The sequence below is a fragment of the Stenella coeruleoalba genome (genome assembly GCF_951394435.1).
Source record: "Stenella coeruleoalba genome assembly, chromosome: 3".
NCBI lineage: Eukaryota > Metazoa > Chordata > Mammalia > Artiodactyla > Delphinidae > Stenella > Stenella coeruleoalba.
Genome location: NC_137148.1, coordinates 59,236,572 through 59,262,335, shown reverse-complemented (window position 1 = coordinate 59,262,335; position 25,764 = coordinate 59,236,572). Strand labels below are relative to the sequence as shown.

Sequence of the window (25,764 nt, the reverse complement as noted above, 5' to 3'; positions counted from 1 at the left end):
GGCCGCTGAGCCCGCGCGTCCGGAGCCTGTGCTCCGCAACGGGAGAGGCCACAACGGTGAGAGGCCCGCGTACCGCAAAAAAACAAACAATAAAAACCAAAATAAACAGTACTGCATTGCGAGCAAGGAGGCAAATCAATGCCCCTTAAGGATTTAAGGGACATTTCTCAGGATTGGCAAATTAGACATCAGTCTGGGCTTAAGGCTCCTCAGGGTAGACATGTGAGGGACTAGGACCTAAATTCTGGCTCCAGCCTGTTGGACACTCTGGCTCCAGCCAGAGTGGACATTCAGTCTAGGATGGCAGCAGAGGGTGGTGTCTGGTGATGAAATTCCTGCCCAAGGACACAGACTTGAATCTTGGAGGGGAGGGCATTCTACTGAGAAGCTGCGAGAGTGGCAGCTATCAGAGGCAGTACTGATGAAAGAAGATGGAAGGAATGTCTTGGAAACAAGCTTTTGTTTTCTGAAGATGAATAAGGTTTTCGTGACCATCGGAGAATACTTGAGTGCTGAGTAGCCGGCACAGCGGTATGTGGAAAACTGCAAAACCCTAAATATGAACTTCCTTACCACTCAGTAGAATGCGAGTCTGGGAGCTTCCAGAAGGGACCATAGCCAGAGACTCCGTGACAGCAGGCACAGCCAGCAGCCAACCACCCGGAGCACGCACGCCAGGCTCCTTAGAGCCAACGCGGACTGGCCTGCTTGGCCCAATGGAGCTCTACACACTTCAGTTCCAACCACTGGTGCTGACAAAGGATGGAGAGGAAGAGAGGCAGCTGTTCACGCCGCAAACTGGACAGCACAGGACAGGAGGGACAGCTATAACACACTAACCAGGGCCCTCCCCACTAGAGCGGAAAAAAGAATTACACAGACCCCAACCTGCCCTGTAAGAAGAGGGGGCTGCAGAAGAGGCCCTCACCGAGCTGAATTCGGCTTTCCTTACCTCTCTCCAGGCGTAGCACCTCTCAGCTTCAATGAGTGTGCCCACGAGGCGGCTGCAGTTGCTCCTGGCGGCCACGGCCAGGCCACTTTTTTTGCTAAAAAGTCAAAAATCAAAGAGTCAGGCAATGCGGCCTATTGGTTAGGAGCTCTCGCTTTGGAGTAAGGGGGCCTGGATTCAAATCCTGATCCTACTGCTTCCTTGCACGGCAAATTTGGGCCAGTCCTCAGCTTCCCTAGGTCTCAATAACTACCCCTCTGAGTAGTGGTAAGGGGCAAGTGCGGTAACTCGTATAGGGTCCTTAGGACTGTGTGTGGCACAGTCTAGGGCTGTGTGTGGTAATCGTCTAAGAGATGCTAGATATTGATAGTGTCAGGTGCTGTGTCAATGGGGCAGGGGGAAGGATTTGGGCTTAGGGACCCAACATCAACAGGTAACGTTCTACACTTGCCCTATCAATGAGAACCCAAGCATTTCTCCAAGACCGGCAGTGGTCTCCCTGGCTCACTGCACTGTGAAGTCCTCAGCAAATAACGTAATCATACGTTTTTCTCCTCCAGAGTCTGACTCCGCCTGTGGCAGAGGCTTTAGTCAGTGTCCCATGCCCCACCCACCACAAATAACGTTTTTCTTCTAAAAGAGACCTCCTGATTTTAGCTGGGCACTTGGCCACCCCGAACATTTCCTAGTCTCCCTTACCCTTGGGTATGTGAACTAAGTTCTGGCCAATGGTATGTAAATGGAAGCAGCACATGCAACTTCTGGGAAGTTTCTTTAAAAGAGATTTCAAAGTTTCCTCCTCCCCCAGTGGAATGCTGGCATGACGGTAGGAGCCTGAACAGCCACTTTAGATCAGGAAGCGAAAGCCATGCGTTGAGGAGGGCAGAGTAATAAAACAGAAAAGGGATGACTCTCATGCAGAATACAATCAATAATAGTAACACTACATAATACAGAATTCAGCTCACGGGCCTCCTACCCATAATTTTTTCCTATTATATCATACCACCTCTAACCAAAGATGAGGGGTTGGGGCTGGAATCTTAACCAAATGGAATGAGCAATAAAGGCTGTTCTAGACATAATTTGGAGCATGAATGGCCTGGCGCCCATATGGTACCTTATACAAGTTACAAATGACGTACCTTGGTCAAGATGGATATAGTTCAAAGCTACAGCATACAGCTTTGCAAGCAGTGTCCCCTAGATTTTGTGCAGAACACAAGCTATACGTCTACACTTTTTTCCCAAGCAAAAGATGGTGGTCCCTCATTTGTTTTCCAAATGACCCATGAAAAATCTGCTCAGGGATCCTGAAGATAATTTAAATGAATGGTCAGAAGTAACCTCGGAAGAAGTTCCAACCTCAGAAACCCATGTTTCTATGCTTAGAGATCCAGAAACTTATTCTGATAATTCTCTCACAAGGCTGAGTATTTGTGAAATGCAACTGCCACCAAGTCAAATGATTTGTCTGCTGTCCCGGAACTGAGACCCAGGTGAGCCTGAAAATTAGAGCTGAAAGTAATCAGCGTCCAATCAAAAGAGACAGTAATGAAATTAGGAAGAACTGCATTTTGCAGGCATTTAGCAAGCCTCTAATTGTATGCTATCCAAATTCTGGCTTGTAAAGCCATCTGAATCACCATAATTAGCCTATTTTGGGAAGGCAGCATTCTGGGAGCCAGAGGTTTCAAGCTCATAGGAAAACCTTCGCAGGGAGTATAGCTGGAGTAGAAATCCAAATACTTGTGCTGTTGAGGGCGGGTGGCCCTCGGAGAGCTTTGTGACGCCACAGGCTGAGAGGACAGGGAAAGTCAACTTTGTACCAAAACTTGGCTCCTTTTTTTCCATCCAGAGCAGACCTTAATTCAGTCCTAGAAACAGTCAATTATCTTTGGTAAAAGTTGTGGGAACAGGCAGAAAAGATAGTTTTTATTCATTAATTACATATGTCCTGGGTGCCAGAGAGACACCAGACGCGATGAGAAAGGAGGGAGGAGGAGAAAGGAAATCTGGGAAATCAGACTGTGAGGCCCAGGAAACTGTGTCTTTTGTTCTGAAAACAGAATCAAGCTGTAGCACAGACGTGTTCACTGGAATATCCAGTCCACTTGCAGTGGGGGCCCAACGTAAGTTCCCTGCCCAATGCTTTAGATTCTCTACTCACCAGACTGCCCTGGAGGTGTTAAGTGTTATTGACAAAGTAGAATAAAAGAAAGCACAGGAAGCTATTAACATTTAGCTACAAATGCTAAATGTTAATACTAAGGCCAAATGTTAACAGAAGTTAATGAGCCACTACTGGTGGAATTCCACCTAAGTGATGGAAATATGGGTGATGGTGTTTTCCTCCCCTATGCTTTTCTATGTTTTCCAAATTGTATTACTTTCATGACCAGAAAAAGAAAACTGATGGAGACAAGTAAAATAACATATCACTAATTCAGATCCCACAAACATGCAATGTGTGATTCTGAAATAGACTAGGGAGGACACAGGCTTGCCCTGGGAATGAGGGATGCACTGAGCTGATGACTAGTGAGGGCAAAGACCAGGAAGGAAAAACTGCAACTTCTGGAAGTGCTGGGCAGCCAAGCAGCCAGTAGCCTTAGCTTTGAAGCTCAGCTCTGCTTCTTACAATGGCCGATGTCATCAAATCTTCTCTTACAAACTGGGATAATTTCGTCTGCCTCACAAAGGAGATGGGAGAATTGAGCTAAAATGTGAGTGAGTACTTAGCCAGGGGGGATAATTCTCTTCTTCTCTTATAAACTGGGATAATTTCGTCTGCCTCACAAAGGAGATGGGAGGATTAAGCTAAAATGTGAATGAGTACCTAGCCAGGGGGGCCACACAGTGTCTTCTTCTACACCTTTCAGTAAAGCTGGAACCCCAACCCTGCCATGGCTGAGCCTGCGGAACTGCGTCATGTGAAAGAAACAAAGCTGTCTGTCTTTAAAAACACACCTACACAATGGCTTAAGGGTGCAAGCAACCCAAATGTCTACCCATGGATGATCAGATAAACAAAATGTGGCATATACATACAAGGGAATAGTATTCAGCCTTAAAAAGGAAGAAAATTCTAACACATGCTGCAACTTGGTTGAGCCTTGAGGACACAGTCCCAAAAGGGAAAATACTGTACCATTCCACCTAGATGACATACCCAGAGTAGTCAAATTCATAGAGACAGGAAGTGGAATGGGGCTGAGGGAGGAGGAAATGAATGTTGCTGTTCATAGTTTCAGTTTTGCAAGATGAATGAGTTCTGGAGATTGGTTGTATAACAAAGTGAATATTCTTAACACTACAGAAATGGACATTTAAAAATGGTTACGGGAATTCCCTAGCAGTCCAGTGGTTAGGACTCCGAGCTTTCACTGCCAAGGGTGCGGGTTCAATCCCTGGTTGGGGAACTAAGATCCTGCAAGCCACGTAGCACAGCCAAAAAAATTTTTAAAAAGTAGGAAATGAATAAATTAAAGAAAAAAAAAATGGTCAAGATGGTACATTTTATATTGTGTGTATTTTACAACAATTAAAGATTTTTAAATAAATTTAAAAAACAAGTTTAGACACATATAAATTTATTTATTGCAGTTCTATTTATAATAGCAAAAGCTTAAGGACAACTTATATGCCCATCAGTTGAGAACTAAACAAATTATGATATATCCACACCACAGTCTATTATGTAGCTGTATAAAATAGAAGAAACTTTCCATGTACTTACACGGAATGATCTTTGCTTTATACTGATAAGGGAAAAAAGCTAAATGTAGGACAATATGTATAGGTATCCACAGTTGTGTATGAAGGATGGAGGAGTGGAATAAGAGTATAACATATTTATGTTTGCTGTTATATGCATAAAGAAATTCTGGCAAGAACAGAAGAAACTTACAATAATGGGTATGTATGGCAAGGATAGTATGAGAGCCAGACAAATAGGGACGCGGTAGATGGGAAATTTTTACTGTAAAACCTTTACTAAGTTTTAAATTCTTGAACCATGTAAATCTATCATCTTTTCAAAAAATAAATAATTTGAATTTTTTTAATGTATATTTTACTGTTGAGAGTAAAAATTCTTACCAACTTATCTCAATTAAAATTGGGATGTTACTATCAAGATACAAGGTCTCTCCAATTTGTGTCCATCTCACAAAGGATATGGTAATACTACCTCTCAAGGCTTACAGCCGGCAGGGAGGACTCAGCAAGCAGCTCAGCTAAACAGAGTGAAGCCCATGAACTCACTTTGTCAACAACCTTAGGTCACTGCCCGCCTTCCGCAGGGTTTCCACCAGTTCCACACTTCCAAGATCAGCAGCTACATGCAAAGGAGCTTGTGACCTCTGACATGAGAAAGTTCAAAAATGTAATCCAAGCATGTTAAGGAGAGAAAAAACTTGCATAGTAAAAAGATAAAGAGAAAGCAAAGGTGTCCTACACAGGCGTAAGGGAAAATAGATAAGGTCACATATTTTTAAACAGGTACAGGAGACATTCATTGCAGTGTTATTTATAACAATGAAAAATTGAAAGGAAGTTACATGTTTAGTAAGGAAACTCATGAGATAAATTACGGTATATCCACATATTGGAATAGTAGGCAACCATCACAAATGATTTTTTAAAATGATTTCAATATGGGATACCTAGAATAGTCAAGTTCATAGAGACAAAGTGAAATGGCGGTTTCCAGGAGAAGGGGGAGGAGGGAATGAGGAGTTATTGCTCAATGAGTATGGAGTTTCAGTCTGGGAAGATAAAGTTCTGGAGATGGATGGTGTGAGAGTTATGTACATTGTCAGTGTACTTAATGCCACTGAATTGTACACTTATATGGTTACAATGGTAAATTTTATGTTATGTTTATTTTGCCACAATAAAAAATAATTTCAGAGATTTTTAAAAATGAAAAATGCTTATGATATAACATTAAAAACCTTAGCAAAATAACACTATCTAGCTGAGCTCAATTTATAGAAAAAAATAGAGGGAAAGAAGGAAATGCATTGGTGATGTTAAGAATAATAATGTCTAGACGGAGGGATTAGAGCTTATTTTTATTGGCTTCTCAATGCTTTTCTCTATTTTGTAAGTTTCCTACATTATAGTGTATAAAGGAGTGCAAGACTTCTAATTTCTTTCTGGAATAACCACTTTCCCATGAAGAGGATAAGAATGCTTCAGAGAAATATATGAAATCACAAGAAAATCACCCATCTTAACCTCCCACTGAAAGGAATGCTGATGTGAAGACAATTCTAAAATTTTAGCACAGAAAGGAACATTGGTTATAATCTAGCCCAACTCCTAAACCAGAGAGAGGAAGCAACTTCCCAAGAGTCACACAGCTGGGCAGTAGCATCTAGCCCAGGACTCTTGCTACTAGAGCATATGGCCAACCTGCTTGGGATGTTAACATAATTAATATCAACAAGCATTTACTGAAGACCCACTTTTAGGTGGCAATGTGCCCCTCTGGGGGCTCGTTATCCATGACATCAAACTTACACTGACAGACCTATCAAAAGTCTACACCAACCTGGAACAGAGACACAAGTGTCATACATCAAATACCCATAAAATCTCCCTGTGGCAAAACTGCTAGAAGTCTAGAAGGCAGGAAATGCACCAAAATGTTAACAGAGTTCTCTTTCTTTGGGGGGATTATAAACAAATTGTAAGTTTTTAGCTTATTTATGTTTTCTTACTTTTATACGTTGTGTGTATTCCTGGTCTAACAAAAACCATAAATGATAAAGTCTACTTCTATAATTGGGTGGCAGCCTAGCAAGCCTCCTTCACTGGAGTGGATCTAGACAATTCTGGTGAAGCCAGAATCACTTGGGTGCTCTGTCCATGTGTAGAGCAAAGACTCTGCGCATGAGGAAAGATGTGGGGCATTAACATAGTTGAATACATATGTATGTTCAATAATAAGAGAGGGGCTTCCCTGGTGGCACAGTGGTTGGGAGTCTGCCTGCCAATGCAGGGGACACGGTTTCGAGCCCTGGTCTGGGAGGATCCCACATGCCGCGGAGCGGCTGGCCCCGTGAGCCACAGTTACTGAGCCTGCGCGTCTGGAGCCTGTGCTCTGCAACAAGAGAGGCCGCGATGGTGAGAGGCCCGCGCACCGCGTTGAGGAGTGGCCCCCGCTTGCCGCAACTGGAGAAAGCCTCGCACAGAAACGAAGAGCCAACACAGCCATAAATAAATAAATAAAATAAAATTTAAAAAAAAGGCAAAATTCCTTTAAAATAAAAATAATAATAATAAGAGAGATTTTCTTCCCCCAAACTTTTGGGATAGTAAAAGATCAGGGAGGAGGACGGTCTCTGGGGAAGGAAGGGACAGAAGGGGAGTTAAGTCCCAATTCAGCTCAGGGCACCAGGGACCTCACAGGCTGGAGCTGGAGCAGACTGCAGAGATCTGAGTCAGTGCTCTGGTTTCACAGATGAGGAAACCGAGGATGACACGGTGGGTTAGGACACGCATGCCCACCGCACGTGGCTGCTCCCTCACCTGGGAAGGGGCAGCCAGGAAGGAGGGAGGAGTCCAGACGCTCATCTGTCCTCAGGACTCTGGCAAGGGCCCTCTCCCGAGAGTTTTCCTTCCCACTCCTGACCTCTGGAAGAGGGTAGCCCTTCCCAGAGCAGGTCCTGGCTCAGACAGCACCCACCCCCATCCTTTTAATTCTTCCACCTCAGCATTTCCATTTCCTGCCAGTGATGGATGCCTTTTATGCGGCATTTGATTCTGCTCCAGTGGTCTGAATTCACAGTGATTTTTAAAAAAAATTCCAGGAGGTCTCTTTTGCCTTTGGGCAAAAAGAAGATACATTTACTGTCTATAATATAGAAACAAAGCTTCCTTTCTTGTGGAGAAGGGCTCCCTGCCAATTACAACATTTCACACTGGGGGAGTAGCTTTTGATTTAAATTGCCACCGGCAATTTACCTCTGGGCTACTGTTTATCTATCAGAAGTACTGGGCCTGTTAAATGTGAACAGTTTAATAACGCATTGGCTGAATCCCAGTTGTGCATTTGAAAAAGACAAAATATGTGTGTGCAAGTGGGAGTGGGGGTTTACAGAGGCAAAAGGATAAAAACATGAATGTGCATATTCTTCCCAGGAATCTTTAGAGCACCTTGAACTTGATCAAAACTACCCCTAAACACATGCTGAGTTGAAACAAGAAAATAGACTCTCTAGGTTCTGATCTGCCTGGCTTACCTGATTTAAGATGTCAATATCATGCTGTGCACTTAATAAGCTGTTTACCACTGTGATATTGTTGTTGATAACAGCTAAATGAAGAGGGGACTCCTTAGGCTGCAGAAAGAAATGACATTTCAAATTCAAAAGATTCTGGCTTCATCAATCAGATCAAAAAGCGACTCATTTCATCAGACATTTCCTGATAATCTCCTGAATACTGGTGCTGCCCAACATGGTTGCAGGCCCTTAGTAAGTCTTCAGCAGTCACTTCCACACCAAGGCTGTACAGAAATCCCGCTCACCAGCAACCCACTTTCCCACTTCATTCATTCTAGAACTTGACACTGAGCACCTATTATGGGCCAGGCTCTTTTCAGGATGTTAGGGGTTCAGTGGTGAACATGGCCCATCCTCGGGAATCTTTCATCTAGTAGGGAAAGCAGATATTGATTTTTTTTTTTTTAAGTCACAAAATAAATGTACAGTTACACATTGTGATAAGTGCCTTGAAGGAAAAGTGCACAGCGGTAAGAGAGCACATGTGGGTGTGGGCCAAGGGCCAAACTTTCTGGAAGTCAGACAAGGCTTCCCTGAAGAATTGACATTTGAGCTCAAATATGAAGCTAAGAAAATATTAAATAGCTTAACTGCAGGACTTCCCAGAGGCTTCAAAGAGCTAAAGTGCAGTGGGAACAGCCACAAGGAAGCAACAGCATTCCCCTTCAGCATTCTCCGAGTTGCTTTGATCTTGGGTTCTTCTGCCTAGAGCATGTTGTGGGACTAATGCCCCACTCACCCAGGGGCACCGTCAGTGCTCAGCCCTCCCACCTATGTAGAGCCCAGCCATCGCGTATTCACCAGGCCCTTGCAGCCTGCTCCCCTTTCCTCCTCCTTTGTGGCTAAGCCGCCTGTCTTCCAGCCATGCGCTCAGCCACCTCTACTACGGGCTTCTTACCAGCCCTGTCAGGCTCAGTGCCCACCTCCAGGGTCACACACACAACCTCCTGCTGCCTTTGCTCCCACCCAGCTGCCACTGGCCCAGGAGGCTCGAGAGAAAACACATCTCTGGGGGTAGAAAAGGCAGATGCAAGGAGGAAAAAGGCGAGGAGAACACAGGTAAGGTGTGAGAGAGTGAGGTGAGGGGCATTTAGTGGGGAGGAGAGGGGCAGGGGTACAGGTGTGAGAGAGCAGGGGCAGAAGATGCAGTGAGACTGTGTGGACAACAGTAGTTGAGCTGAGAGGCAAAATGCGTGGAAAGAGGGAACACAGATGCGGCAAGGTGGGTGGTGAGGACAGGGTGCAGTGCTGCTCAAGCGGAGCAGATGATATTAATCAGCATCATTTATGCACATACAACACACTCTCCTAATGGTGCCTACTACTCACTCACTTCCCCTACAGTTTATACTCTGAAACACCGGGCTAACAGCTTTTCATTCACAACCACCCTAGCAGTTAGGGCTTCTCTTCCCCACTCTACATATGAGGCACAGAGGTGAAATCACTTCCGCGAGGCATCGGAGCTAGGAAGGAGCAGAGACAGGATTTGAACCCAGATCTTCCTGACTCCAGCAGCAGCACCAGGCTCCTTCCCAGGAAACAGGGGTAGACAGATGGAAGAGAGATGTAGTGAGTTAGCAAGGGATTCACCAGCACACAGAGGAGAAGGAAAGCAGGGGCAGGTGGAATGCTACGTCTGCGTATGTCAGACCGTCCAAGGGTGAGCAAGGGAAGTGGGAGACAGATGGGGCAGAGGGGCAGCAGGAGGGGAAAGCTTTCTGTGCAGACCTCTTCTGCTCAGGGAGGACCTTCTTTCTAGGGCCGCTAAGGATGAAAAAAGAGAACGTATCCCTCGTCCCAGGGACGTAAGCAGTGCCCTTCCTGCTGGGACCATTGGCCTTGCTGGGGCCCAATTCCTCCTGAGAAACAGGAAGCATCCTTGGATGGACCAGGCAAGGTCAGAACCAGTTCCCCTAATGCCATTCTCCAAAAACTACCAGTCGTGGGTTAAATCACGTCCCTCCTCTCCAGTTAATACAATAAATAGTAATGGCTAAGCAATATTAGAGAAAAGAATATTCTCACAGGAGAAATGAAAGTAGAGTGAAAAACAGGGGAATGTTTCCCCATCTAATTCCAGCGCAGAGGGCCTTTGTTAATTCTACCAAAGCCAATTCGAACTTCAGAAAACCTAAATCAATACAAATGACTGACTTTCAAAAGAAAAACAAGATCGGTCAGTGAAGGGGGAAAAATAATCATTCTCCTTCCTATTAATAGCAGTTTCATTATTTTCCCAGACTGATAAATTTAATACAAGACTGGCATCTCTAGATACATAAAAAAAATTAACTGCAGCAAATGTAAATATTTAAAACACAAAGATTTCATTTTGTTCAGGAACTTCAATGACTTTCTAAAATTCATCCCTTGGATTATATTTCTTAAGATTAAGACTCCGTCTCCAGAAGAAGCCAGTCGGCCCTCCCAGAAAGAATTCCTCCTTTGTGATCACTCGTCTCCCCGCTCCAGCCCTCCATGCATCTGCAAGGAGCATCTCCCAGCACAGCCAGCCTCACAGAGCTGGGATCAAAGCCCATGTTATCATAATAGACTGACTCACTTCCACCTTCTGGTGCAGATCAACGTTCTCACTGAAAAGAAAGCTGACAAAGGATGCATGGCTGTTCTGGGTTGCTATCTGCAAAGCACTGATATCGAGCTGCAGGAGACAGGTGGAGAGAGAAGGCACGGAGGGATTCCCATTAGAATCTAGCATGGTTTCTGGTGTTCATTCCATGGTAATCAATTAATACAATAAAATAGTATGCCTAGTTAAAAAAGAAAATTCAACGTGTTTCTGATCATTTGGGGGCGGGGGGGGGGTGCTTTTGGTTGCTTCCAGGTATCTCCCATTTAAAAGAGACAAGAATCCTAGACAACACATGCCTCAGGCAAATATGAGCTAAAATCCTACCCTTCTCCAGGAAGTACGAAGTGGACTAGGGCCAAGCCTTCTCTCGATACAACCTGCAAACCCCCTCCTTGAGCCAAAAGGGCTGAACTTGGTATTGGCCCCAGAAGTGCATCCACCCTCTCCCGCCCTGACCATTCACTAGCAACTCTCCCCTTTACAGGTACCACCTCAGAACTCAGCATGATTGCTGCCTATGTGCAGGTTCCCTCACAGCCCTTTCATTCAACTTCTTTAGCGTCTCTCCTTCACTTAGTGCCCATGCTAGAGGGCAAACTACTTAGGTCAGGGCCTCCTCCAAAAGGCCTTGCAATAAGACAAGGTCAGTGGATAGTTATTGACTGATTACAGTTGGTCCCCCAAATTCACGGGTTCTGCAACTGCAAATTCAACCAACTATGCATCAAAAATATTCAAAAAAAAAAAACATTCCAGAAAGTTCCAAAAAGCAAAACTTGAATTCGCTCATGTGCTGGCAACTATTTACATAACATTTACATTCTATTTACAATTATTTACATAGAATATACATTGTATTAGGTATTATAAGTAACCTAGAGATATGTAAAGTACATGGGAGGGGACTTCCCTGGTAGCTCAGTGGTTAAGAATCTGCCTGCCAGTGCAGGGTCACGGGTTCGAGCCCTAGTCCGGGAAGATCCCACATGCCGCGGAGCAACTAAGCTCGTGCACCACAACTACTGAGCCTGAGCTCTAGAGCCTGAAAGCCACAACTACTGAGCCCGTGAGCCACAACTACTGAAGCCCGCACACCTAGAGCCCATGCTCCACAAGAGAAGCCACCACAATGAGAGGCCTGCGAACCACAACAAAGAGTAGCCCCTGCTCGCTGCAACTAGAGATAGCCCGTGCCCAGCAATGAAGCCAAAAATAATAAGTAAAAAAATTTTTTAAATAAAGTACATGGGAGGTTGTGCACAGCTTACATGCCAATACTATGCATTTTACTTAAGGGACTTGAGCATCCTCGGATTTTGGTATCCCAGGGAGGGGGTGTCCTGTAATTGCAGGATTGCTGCAAAGTATTTTCAGGTCCTCAGAGTAAGGAGGCTGTATGTAGGTTAGTACGTTTTCCTAAAATGGCTGCATAAGTATGTCCCATCCAATCTGCTCTTCTGCAATGTGACCCTGCCACTCCCCACCAAGGAGTGGGGTTTATTTCTTCACCCCCTTGAATCTGGGTAGACCCTGTCACTGCTTTGACCAACAGAATATGGCAGAGGTGACAGTGTGCTCGTTCCAGGTGTGACCCTTAACTGGCCTGGCAGCTGCTGCTCCCTACATCATGGAAGCCAGCTGCCATGCTAGGAGAAGGCAATGCAGATGCTGCACGTTGGTGCTCTTGTCAAGAGGCCCAGCTGACAGCCAACCTCAACTGTCAGGCATGTGAGTGAGCCACTGTGGACATCCTCCTCAGGTAAGTCTGCAAACGACTGAAGCCCTGGCCGAAACTGACTGCAACCACATACCCGACCCAATGTAAGAATCTCCCAGCTGAGCTCAGTCAACCCTCAGAGCCAGGAAAGATACCAGTGCATTGTTCTAAGCCACTGTGCTCTGGGTTGGTTTGTTATGAAGTAATAGATAAGTGGTATAAATACTCACAGGAATGATACACGCTCTGACCAACTGGAGTCTAGCTTGAGCTGATACTAAATGCCTATATGACCTTGAATAAATGGCCTCTCAAGGATGGGCCTCTATGTCTTCCTCTGTAAAAATGACATAACCACCTATATTATTAGTTTTCTATTGCTGCTAATAACAAATTACCACAAACTTAGTGCCTTAAACAATACAAATGTATTATCTTACAGCTCTGGAGGTCAGAAGTCTGAAATGAGTCTCACTGGGTGAAAATAAAGGCCTTTCTGGAGGCTTTCAGGAGAATCCATTTCTTTACCTTTTTCAGTTTGTAGAAACCACCCACATTCCTTGGCTTGCAGCCCCCTTCCTCCACCTTCAAAGTCAGCAGTGGTGTGCTGAGTCCTTCTCACGTTGCATCCCTCTGACCTCCCTGCCGGCCTCCTCCTTCCTTTTTAAAGGACCCTGGTGATTACATTAGGCTCACCTGGATAATCTCATTGTAAGGTCAGATGATGAGCAACCTTAATTCCATCTGCAAAGCAACCTTAATTCCCCTTTGTCATGTAACCTCACATACTCACAGGTTCCAAGGGTCATAATGTGGACATCTTTGGGGGCCGTTATTCTGCCTACCACACCACCCTACCTCTTTCTCTCAAACCAAAGCAACACTTGGAAAATAAATGAGCTAGTAAATGTGTACAATAATCACAAGTATCATCTTATTCATTCCACAAAAATTTACTGAGCACTTATTACGTGTCAGCCCCCATGTTAGACCACGGGGGCTATGACTAAACCGACAAGGTCTCTGACGTTACGTTCAGTAGGGCTGGACAATCAGTTGATTGGTAGATCAGCAGATTTAGAACCCATTTAGTAGATTCTAGACATTAGTAGAAGAATAACATCAGCTAGTGACAATGAGAATGCTACAATGAGAAGTAAAATAGCATGAATGGATGGCTTCTTTCCAGTGAGTGATCAAGAAAAGCTTCTTGGATAGGGTGACGTCTAGACTGAGACCAGAATGGTAGGAAGTGTCCCCCCAATGGAAAGATCTGATGCAGAAACAGGCTTGTGAAGAGCCCAAAGCCAGTAACCCTATGGTGGGAAGAGCTATAGGAGTCTGTGGCATTTTATCCATGAGGCACAACAGGCCAACAGACTTTTTAAGAGCTAAAGAAATATTTGAAATCTTAAAAAAAAAGGTTGGGATTCCCTGCTGGCGCAGTGGGTAAGAACCCGCCTGCCAATGCAGGGGACACGGGTTCGAGCCCTGGTCTGGGAAGATCCCACATGCCAGGGAGCAACTAAGCCCATGCGCCACTACTACTGAGACTGCTGCGCTCGAGATTCCGTGAGCCACAACTACTGAGCCCGTGGACCACAACTAATGAAGCCCACGCGCCTAGAGCCCGTGCTCCGCAACAAGAGAAGCCACCGCAATGAGAAGCCCGTGCACCACAATGAAGAGCAGCCCCGGCTCGCGGCAACTAGAGAAAGCCCGCGCGCAGCAACGAAGACCCAACGCAGCCAAAAATAAATAAAATAAAATAATTTTTTTTAAAGTCATGCCATTCTTTATTAAAAAAAAAAAAGTTGGTCCCAAGATACCAAAAGAAAAGCACAAAACTGAAGTGAATATTTAATTGACATGTTCATACTTCGTTGATTGCTAAATGTAATCTTCAAAAGGTATTCATTACACTGTAAACAATTTGTAGGTTAAATTTTTTCACCTCCCTCGAATTCTCAGGTCTGCACAGAGTTCTAAGAAATCAGAGTCAATCATAAATTAAGGTAGTTTATCGTAGCCAAATGATTATAAATGCACAAATAAAAAAGGCTTTAAAAAATATTTACAGCAAAAGAAAAGAGATATTTAATGTGGAATGCGGGGGCATTTAAAGTTATTTGATAAGATGTGAGGATAGGGCCTCCAGAAATATGGAATTCTTAGGGTCTACAGAAAGTCTTCACTTGACCCAGGGTAGCTAGGCAGCCTCTCCACCCAGCCCCAACGGAGGCGGTCTCCATAGGCAGCTAAATCCACAATCTCTCCCCACTACCCTCCTCAGAAATGACTCCACCTTTACCCCCTCCCCTTAGCTGGGTGGGTGCAAAGCAAGCTCCTGGAGAACAAGACTAACTAATGTCAGCGGGTGAAGCATTTCCAAGATCAAACACAGTAATCGCCTACAGATGTGAAAGCAAAATGAGCCGCTCACAACCCTGGTGTGTATCCTTGCTTCTGGCTTCCTGCTTCCTGCTGCTTGTTTCCCCCCGGGCCTTTACTGGACTGGGCGGAGACAGGTGTGGACAGCAGCGGGGTGGGGGTGGGGGGCTGAGGCTATTGATCCAGGAAGTGTGCTAATGAACTCCAGGGAAAACCCAAGATAATGTAAAAGATGTAAAACTGACTTAGGACAATTTCCAGGCTGTCTGGATGAGGCCAAGGCCATGAGGATATGGACAACGTGGAGCCTACAGTCCTGGCAGGGTGGGGAGAATGCGAGCATGTGAAAGCCATTACAAAGCAAAACCTTCACAGCACCAAATAATTAAGTACAGAAGGGAGGGAGGCACAGAGCAGCGAGGCGAGCCAAAAGGAGTGATCCCAGGAGGATCTTGCTAATAAGGGAGGCCTTTCCAGGGAGGCTGCAGACTGGGGGCAGAGGGGCACCTGGGCATGACAGAAAAACAGCACCGCTCTCCATATTCTGAATGTTTCCTGGGCCCCGTGGATTCTTAACTCTGGGCTCATTTATCGCATAAAAAACCTTGCAACGTCAGTGGGAATCACCTCACCCTACATATTCCACTCTCTCTTGCAATCTTGTCTATGTATATATAATTTTATATAGTGAGGGACGTCCCTGGCAGTCCAGTGGTTAGGGCTCGGTGCTTTCACTGCCATGGGCCTCGGTTCCATCCCTGGTCAGGGAGCTAAGATCCCACAAGCTGCTCAGTGCGGCCAAAAGAAATTTAAATAAAAAAAATTTAAAAATAAATGAAGATCAGTGTCAAAGGATCTCAGCACCAAAGTATTTTGTATTTTGTACCTAGAAGAAGGCATCATCCTGTCTTCTTCAGGCTCCAGAAGACCACTTGGCTTTTTACACAATTTTCTTTTTCAGCATCTACTGTGTATAAGCCAGGTACTACTTGTTTCTAGGAAGAAAACAAAGTAGAATAAAAGTGTCTGAGAAGCAACAACTATTGCTACTTTTGCCCTATTTTCAATTATTCTCCAAATAAATTATTCCCCAAATAAATAGGAAGAATGGTATTGTTTTTGAGGAAATATTAATAGGGGAATGTCAGAGTTAAGACATTAATTCTTACCCCAAAGTAAGCAAATTATTAATACAATCGGCCCTCCAAATCCCCCTGCCCCCCACAGTTGGATGGATAACCACGGATAAGGACTGTATTATACCATTTTACATAAGGAACTGGAGCATCCATAGATTCTGGTACCCCTAGGCAGGTCTTAGAACCAGTCCCCCACGGATACGAGGGACAATTGTATTAATTCTACAAAAGCCCAGTGAATGGGTCAGTGCAGGACCAGATTACCCAAAGAACATTCTGAGTGCCCCTCCCTGTGTGAGTAAGTAGACATGGAGCACATACTTCACTTGGAATGTTGATATCACTTCCTGATGCCAGTAGCACTTTGCTGCATTCTTCATGACCTCCTTCAACAGCTAAGAAGAATGGTGTTTCGCCATTCTAACAAACGGAAAAAAAGTTAAAATGAATTGCCTCTTGGCATGGAATGAAATTACTTGAGAAACAGCATGCTTTCTCTATCTCTTGTGCATTACTCTTAATAGACAGCATTTATTGAGCATCTATGTGCCAACTTATACTGACAAGACTATATGCTTTGGCACAGTTTAACTGCACAACGACTCTGAGGTCAGGGTTATTATCCCCACTTTACACATAAGGAAACTAAGCCTCAGCTGAAAAGTGGCAAAGCTAGGATGCAAGTCTAGCTCTTTGGCTCCAAAGGCTGCATTCTTAACTACTCTGTTATGCTGCCTCCTTTCTCACCTTCCCTCCATCATTCATACTCTCTATCTTTATTAATCTAACAAACAGTTATTAGACACCTGCTGTTTGTCAGACAGTAGTAGGCACTGGGATTGGGAAGACAACTAGAATCCAGACCTTGTCTACGAGAAGGTAACAGCTTGTTAAGAAAGATAATCATGGAAATGAGGAACTAAAATGCAGTATGAAATACAAAAATAGAAGCACATTTGTACCAAGTACAGTTTTAACCTTTAAAACTGATTTAAAATATTGCATGTCATTTTAAAAAAATGTAATACCCTACCTTAGTAATTAAGGTTCCTGAAACTCATTATGATAAACATTAGTAGGACAAAGTGAGTTTAGTTTAGGCCACAACATAGAAAAGAAGGAACTGGTCTCACACAATAGCTACTTGGATACTTCCCCCTCCTCATGCAGATTCTTTCCTAAAAATATTGGGAAGAAATGCAGAATTCCTTCCCCATGTCCTAACCATTCTCCACCTTGGACATTATTCTGCCTAACAGCTAGGATAAGTTCAGACAATTTTACTTGTAGCTAATTAGGTACAAACAATCATGTTAACAGGGACAAAAGAGCATGGAACCAATGTTCCTATCCCAACGAGATGGAAAAACTGTATCCCAGCAGCTTCCCCTGAGAGCCTGGGACAGCCATCTGTTAGAGAGGAATTTCTTTTCATAATCTGCCTTCTCCTTTTCCAGGAAAAGAGATGCCAAAAGGCAAACCCCAGTGGAAAAATATTTGCAAAAACTGTGAAGGAAAGAATTCATGTCTTTAATATATCAAGAGCCTAATAAACATTTATATCTTTGACCCAGCTATCCTACCTCTAAGAATATACCCAAAGGAAATAATGAGGAATACAGACTAAACTTTGTATACAAAGAGGTTCATGACAGCATTAATTTAATAGTAAAGAAAAACTGAACAAAACCTAAATGTCAGGGGCTTCCCTGGTGGCACAGTGGTTGAGAGTCTGCCTGCCAATGCAGGGGACACGGGTTCGAGCCCTGGTCTGGGAAGATCCCACATGCTGCGGAGCAACTGGGCCCGTGAGCCACAACTACTGAGCCTGCCCGTCTGGAGCCTGTGCTCCGCAACAAGAGAGGCCAAGGTAGTGAGAGGCCCACGCACCGCGATGAAGAGTGCCCCCCGCTTGCCACAACTAGAGAAAGCCCTCGCACAGAAACGAAGATCCAACACAACCAAAAATAAATAAATAAATTTATTAAAAAAAAGATAAAAAAACACCTAAATGTCCAAGAGCTAAAGAACAGCTAAATGAATTTTGGGCAGGCACTAAAAATATACATGCATAGGAACACAAAGAAAACTGGACGGAAAATACATCAGATATTTACAAGATAATCCTTTCAGTGCAGAGAAAAATATGAAAATTGCTATTTATGTTTATTTTTATCTCAATCTTTAAAATTTATATTTCTGGCATATGTTTTATAATATATTAATTTAATTATAAATGTACATGTGATTAGGTGCATGCTCAAACTTTCTTTACTGGTTATGAGTTTGCTACCCAGTATGTTTGGAGACCACTGCTCTAGAGCCTAGTCCCATGAGCCTAGTCCAACTGGTCCAGCAACAGCCTATGTCAGGAATCAGAGGCAGCCCAAGACTGTATGTACATTATGGGCTTCATCCAAAAGGCTAATATTATCACTAGATACTTCACTTTGTGCAAATAAAACCCATCACAATCTACAATTACAGTTTGTTGGACTTTATGACTTTTCCTCAATGTGCCCCAACGCGAAAATAACTAAAAGGTAGACGAAATCCAAGTGCACACATTCCAGTGGTAAAGTATTAAAGCAAAACAGAGTAAGCACAACTAAGACTTTAAATTAAATCCTATGACTATGGGACTGGATCTCTATATTGACTTGTGAAGGCCAATCATGGCTAAGATTTATCCTAGGTGAATCATGTTCTTTTTGAGTTTCTCACATTCATAACTCTTATTCAAGAAGACCAAGTTCCTAGGATCTTCTTTAAGTTAAACTAGTTCAACCTGATCATCACTACGTCAGATGGTCACACACATAAAAATAAACAAATCAAGGCTCTACTTTTGTCCATGATCCTCAGCTGAAAGCCTGGCTTACATTCTCCTAGGAACTGGAAGAGAGAAAAAGGAGGATAATAACAATATGTACCACTGATACCGATGATAACCAAGATCCCACTTACTGCACCCAGATAACACCGGTGATGACACCGGATACCACTTGTTGCACACTTACCATTCCTTGAACTAAGTGTGTGACACAGCCTTTCATTTGAAACCTCACTAAGGCCTTATGAGGCTATTTGATAGATGAGGAAGCTAAGGCTGAGAGGGGCCAAGTAACGTGCCCAAAATCATCTAGCTGGGGTGATGGAGCCAGGATCAGACCCAGGCAGTCAGAGCCCTGCTTTTAATCCCAGTCCAGGGATGCATGTGACCAGGCTGATTATGCTTCTCTGGTCCAAGGGAAATACTGACTTTTCCCAGGCATCACACACGTCCACTTTCACAGCCTTCAGTTTTCATTTTATTGCCCACAGTTGCTATTTTTATGACCATACACCACCAACTCTAAGTCACATCCTGTTTCTCATGTTAACATATCTGCGATCGGGATGCACCTCACAATCTCAGTCAACCGGGCAGCAGACATGATATAGCTGTCATGGCTTGTGATTTGCATTAAATCAGAATGGGTGTCAGTGGCTTAGAAGAAAATCTCAGAATCTATAGCAGGGCACCTTTTGAAGAAACACTGCATCACAAACGTCTTTGAAGGCACAAAAGACAATATTTTGTCTGGAAAAGCAAGGACATCAAGACTCTGAGTGAGAAAGTGATTTAGAAGAATTCGACTCAATGTATGAAGTATAGGAATACTTAACCAAGCTCCCTTGCTTATTTCGTCCTTTGTATGTATATGATTTTTAAAAATCTAAGATAAAAGTCTAAAAACTCAATAATATAAAATATTCTAAATGACAAGAGAGTTTTTTGTGTCACAGTTTAATTGGCAGCATTATTTTTTCTTAGTGTTACATGAAATAATGACGTGCCTTACAATCAATGGTGTCTTAAAGTAAATGATTATATTACTTCTTAAAGTAGCTCTCAGGAGAGCTGCCAAGTTAGAATTCGTCAGAATATTAAACTATGAAGTCCAAGAGGACTCCACTCACGTGAGTCTCCAAACAGCCAGCCTCAAAGGCATTGAGCCAGAGGTTAAAAAGTGACCACCCAGAGCAGATGACTCACAAGGGGTTTACAAGAACCCCAGGCCCGGTTTCTAACTCCCTGCCGCCCTCCACCTGAATACACCCCCTCCCCACTCCGGCGCCTCAGAGTGAACCCTCCGAAACCTTACTACTCACCATGCATCACCCCCTCCTCCCCTGTACCCCACAGCTCAGGGATGGGCACCCCACCCTCCTGGAAGTCAAAGCCAGACAGCTAGGGGCCAGAAAGTCTGCCCTCTCCGTACCCCCTGGTCACAAATCCTGTGGCCTCTGTCTCCTCCTACCACCTCGTCCTGCTTGCTGCCAGTGAGAGCCTCGGTGAGAGGCTTTCTGTAGCTCTTGCTTCAGCCACTTCTGCAGTCACCTGACTGGGACTCCCCACCTCCTGCCTCTCCAGGCACCAATACCCCCTTCAAACCACGGTGACAGTTACCCACCTACACCCAGGATGGATCCCATCCCTTGTTTGCTGCTTAAAACCTTCCAAGGTCTCTGCTGCCAATAGGTCAGAATCACCCCTCCTCCTGGTGAGCACAGCCTTTCATGGTCTCTCTGCCTTGGCCCACTTGGCATGCACCTTTCCCAGCCCACCCATCCTCAATTTCTGCCACCCTGAACTTGTCATTCCCAGGACACACCATGCTCTTTCATGCCTTGGTTCCTTTACAAACGGGCTCTTCCCTCTGTCTGAAATACTCTACCCTTGTGCCCTCCTCCAATCTCCTCGTACCACTGTCCATCCAAATGCTCAGACCCACGTAACATACCACCTCCTCTGTGAAGCCTGTGATATTTCTGAAACAGATTTTCCTTTGTGCTCCCACAGCACACCGTATATATATCTATTACCGCATTTAGCCCGATACATTATTTTTTGTATGCTCTTCTTGCCCTGTAGGCTTCTAGAATAAGAAAACATACTCTACCTAGCATAGAGCACATATTAAATTTTTTTTTTTTTTTTTTTGGTGAATAAGTGAATGGTTTAACAAATGAACCTCCATGAGTTACTTTAGCCTGTTAAAGCTGTGGATAGAGTAGTGGCCATGTTTTCCACAGTTTTAAGTGAAATTCATACTTTCAAAGTGTTAAATGAAAATAAATAGCTGTTTGAACGAGAAGGGAAAAAATCCATCCATGTTCCTTGCTCTACCTTTGCTGCTAATTTGCTAGCAAAAGTGGGACAATAAAAGTAATTCTATATAACCTTGAGAAGGCAAACTGGTGAAAGATTTCTGGGAGGTAGTTTTAAAATGTGCAGAACCCTTTGACCCACAATTCCACATCTAGGAATTTCTCCTAAGGAAAGTATCAAAGATATGCACACAGACATGGATGCCCTCCCAGTGTTTCCCTCTCTGGCCAGGTGGGGCTGAGCCTCCCGCAGACCTCAGTGGAAGAAAAGAGCAACTGGAGTTGACAGTAGAAAATTCCATGTAGTCCACTGATTTCACAGACATTTATGGAGCAAAACTGGCAATCTGGACGGTCCACTGAAAAAGTGGGTTGATTTCACCTGGATATTCGATGATTCTCTCTGACTGTAGTAACAACTGAACAACTCTACTGCTCACCAAAATGCCATCACCAAATCTACACCTCAACTGTCACTCCCCTTTCTCTGGTACTCAGCAAAGAAATAAAAGTCCATTTCACCTTGTCCTTTTCTGAAGTATGCAGATTAAGGAAGATAAGTTTTTCTATCATTTCAATGTGGCCCCACTCTGCTGCCGAAAGAAATGGTTTTCTTCCTTTCTGAAAGTCAATCATAAACTTCAGTGTTCATTATACACTTACTGAGCCGGCAAGGCAACCAACAAAGTGGGCAGCAGCTTGAGGGGAGGGGATGGCGAGGAGGCCAACGTGGTGATTCTGGTCACAGCATTCTGGGGCCTTCCTAGGGGAGGGTGAAAACAATCCCTCTCACTTCAAACCAGATCCATTTCTGAGTTGTTGCCCCGAACTGTGGGAACTCCGCATCAGCACAGAATCATTTTTATGGGGGTAGAGAAGTACTGTTTGGAAACGGTCTTCCCAAGCACCTGGGGAGATGCCACCCCACAATCAGACAATGAGATTCCCTTTCAAATGTAACAATTTTACCAACTTTCTGCATTTATTGAATAGTTCTTTCACTCGACTATTTATTGAGAAGCTGATTTTGTGCCAGACCCCATCTGAGTCACCTGCGTATTGCTCAGTAAGCCTTGCCTTACTGATAAAAATGTTTGAAGCAGAAATTGTCCAGGGTTTAATATTTACGTGACTCATTCAGACATGACGTGTGTCAACTGCTTCTCTTTAGGCTCTCCTTGCTTGCTCATACATTTACCTCTAACGTTCACCAAGAATCAATGGGAAAACTCTTGAGAATAGGTCAATATGAAATGGGATGGAGAAATTAGGAATTATCCAGAGAATATAGCTTAAGAGGGATGTTTAGGTGTGATTTGTTGGGGAGGAAGGTTCAAGTGCAGAATCTTCTGATTATGGCAATTTCTCCAACTTTTCACATTGCAAAGGGAGACTGCATTTTCAACAGCCAAAATGTCATCGAGAACAATGAAATACCCATAAAAAACTCAATTTTCTAACCTGAGATATTTAAAAGCAGGAAAAGAAGGTGGGGTGGCAAAATAGCACAAGTATTTTCTTCGACTAAAGAAAACATTCACAGATTGGCTTGATATGTTATTAACTAAAAGCTTAGCAAGATGTTTGAAATGTGAAAAGCAAGATACAAGACTCTATCAGAAGGTTCCTGAATCTAGACTGTTATCCGATCTCCTGCTAATGCAAGATAATAAAAAGATAATGGAGTCTGTCATACAGAGTGAAGTGAGTCAGAAAGAGAAAGACAAATACCGTATGCTAACACATATATATGGAATTTAAGAAAAAAAATGTCATGAAGAACCTAGGGGTAAGACAGGAATAAAGACACAGACCTACTAGAGAATGGACTTGAGGATACGGGGGGGGGGGGAGGGTAAGCTGTGACAAAGCGTGAGAGAGGCGTGGACATATATACACTACCAAACATAAGGTAGCTAGCTAGTGGGAAGCAGCCGCATAGCACAGGGAGATCAGCTCGGGTGCTTTGTGACCACCTAGAGGGGTGGGATAGGGAGGGTGGGAGGGAGGGAGACGCAAGAGGGAATAGTTATGGGGACATATGTATATGTATAACTGATTCACTTTGTTATAAAGCAGAAACTGACACACCATTGTAAAGCAATTATACTCCAATAAAGATGTAAAAAAAAAAAAGATAATGGTCACTGTTAACTTGAGATAGCAGCTCATGATTCTCGACAACTTAAAGAGAAAGGAAGGAAAAGTGCTAAAATAATCAATGGCCAAAAAAAAAAGTGTGTATAGATCAGCCCTCCAGGGCTCTGCACTCATGCATGTAGGGAGGCCGGAGAAACAAACTGGCACCAAAAATTCACCTCATTTACATTCTTGAGCCAGATATGTGGTCAATTAGACCTACATCCCCAGCCCTTCAGAGTTTGAAATCCTGACTCATCATCGATGGTTCTCATCGAATCACTAAGGAAGGGCAAAGGGAAGAGACAGAAACTGCTTGGGGCCTCCGTTTGCTGCTTGTGAGATTAGACCCCTAAATGAAGATCAAGATCTAGTCTTGAGCCATGAACAGCTCTTGGGAAATGACAGAGACAAAATTACTGTGTCTGGCTTATACAAATATCTGCTAATACTGACAACAGATAAAGGTCCATATAAACAAATCACAAAAAGGAGGATGGGAAACACTGATGATATACTAGATGAAAACATTTAGTCACACATCCTTAGAAATCAGTCACTTGTTTACTGAACAATTATTAAGCACCTATGTATATGTCAGATACTGTGCTAAGCAAGAGTGGCCAAGATAAAAACTACAGCACCCCGATGTTAAGAAGCTCAGAGTCTGTTAGGGAAGATGAACACACATACGAGTGATCATAATGAAAAGCAGGACCTGAGCTGGCGATCTGTGGGAGTACAGAACTCAGTGTGAGTGTGTGTTTGTGGCTGGGGAGCAGGTGACAAGAAATGGGGGGAGACAGCCTTTAAAGGTTGCTAATGCCCTGGAACGGCAGGAAAGAGCACTGGTGACCTGTTTCCTGTCCCCATCTTTTCCACTGGAGAACAGCCCCTGTGCCCACCTTTGTGGAGCTGTTCATTATAGCTCCTGCCTCTTCCACCATCTACCCCTTGGTCAGAGTGTTTGGTTCAGGATGGTCATGTGCCAAGCCACAGGCCAATCAGAGTCACCTGTGAGCTTTCATATATAAAACTTGAGGCTGCTAGTAGCCATCTTTCCCACCATGTGGAGAGTAAACCTATCAATAATGCCAACAGAGACAGCCAAGAGTTAGGAGGAAAAAAAAGAGCTGCACCCAGCCATGCCTGAAGCCAGCCAGATACACCCTCAAACTCTTTAGTTAGGCGTTAATAAACTACCTTTAATGTTTATTCTAGATTAAACTGGATTTTTGTCACTCATAACAAAAAGAACTCTAACTAATACATATTTAGCCGTCTGGGGACACACACTACCGGAAGCATCAGGAGTCTGTTCAACTTTTAAATGGCCTTACTCTTTTATCCTTGGTTGCTACAAAGTCTTGCATTTCCGCATGCCTATACAGAGTGACAAAGGACCCACCCACAAAGAAAGCCTAGTCTGGTAAGAAATGGGAGGTTATCAAAAACAAAACATTTTTCCTCACCAAGAAAACAGCTATTACTTTAAACTTTGTATGCCCTTTAAAAAATGTTATCATCAAGAAAAAAAGTGAAAGCCAAATTACACAAAATAAGAACATTTAAAGTAGTCTCTATCTTATAAACATATCAAAAGGTAGCATGAAGAAAGATGAGGTGACAGTAAAATGAGATACAAATCTTTTCTCCCATCTCTAGTATAAGTTATTAGGCAAAATAACAAGAATTTCAAAAATGTGGGTTTTTAAAAAATATATAGTTTCTTATGTCTTATTTCATTTTTTAACCACCCAACCCTTTTAAATTACACTCAGGTGGGCCTCTACCAGTGCAGCCTCGGAGAACTGAGACTGCCCTCACTTGGAAGGCAGGGAGATTTTCCAGCCTGGAGGACTATGGAGCCTGGTGTCAGGGCCTCAAGCTTCAAGCCCCACACAAACCACAACAGCTTCCCAGCTCAGGAAGGGATCCTGAATCCCTTTCTTCATTAGCAAAAATAAGGAGGGTCCAGAATTCCTGTTCCTTTTTCCTTTATTAACTTAATGTGCATTTAACCTAATACGTCTTAATTCAATGCATTTAAATTGTTTGCACGTGAATAAGCCTGAGGAGTTGCAATTATTCATTAGAAATTATTTTTCATTTTTAAGTTTACTGCCAGGGTTATTTGACAAGGTACCAAGTTCGGTAAATGTTTCACAAACAGCCATTAAATGTGCACCTTAAGTCCAACCTGGCCATCCCTTCCCACAGGGATCCCAGAGAGCATGCCCTGGAGAGCCTCTGAGGAGAGGAGGCCGGCGGAATCCAGCATGAAGCCCCCCGGTGCCTCCTGGGCATGTCTACACACCCAAGACATTTCCCTTCACCCTGCGATCAGGAATCCACAGCAGAACCCTAGTTGAAGGGGAAAACCA

The 25,764-nt window shown here is 43.8% G+C and overlaps 1 protein-coding gene across 1 annotated transcript in view; it reads right to left on the bottom strand.

The window, feature by feature from the left end:
• The window catches only part of ANKDD1B (ankyrin repeat and death domain containing 1B), a 58,297-nt gene that overhangs the window by 9,008 nt on the left and 23,525 nt on the right, over nucleotides 1–25,764 (bottom strand). The window contains exons 6-12 of the mRNA XM_079918621.1: nucleotides 21,764–21,862; nucleotides 16,409–16,507; nucleotides 10,811–10,909; nucleotides 8,203–8,301; nucleotides 5,216–5,313; nucleotides 889–1,046; nucleotides 574–682 (exon numbers count right to left, since the gene is read on the bottom strand). Coding sequence (XP_079774747.1) covers nucleotides 574–682; nucleotides 889–1,046; nucleotides 5,216–5,313; nucleotides 8,203–8,301; nucleotides 10,811–10,909; nucleotides 16,409–16,507; nucleotides 21,764–21,862 — 761 coding nt within the window. The remainder of the gene's footprint in view (nucleotides 1–573; nucleotides 683–888; nucleotides 1,047–5,215; nucleotides 5,314–8,202; nucleotides 8,302–10,810; nucleotides 10,910–16,408; nucleotides 16,508–21,763; nucleotides 21,863–25,764) is intronic.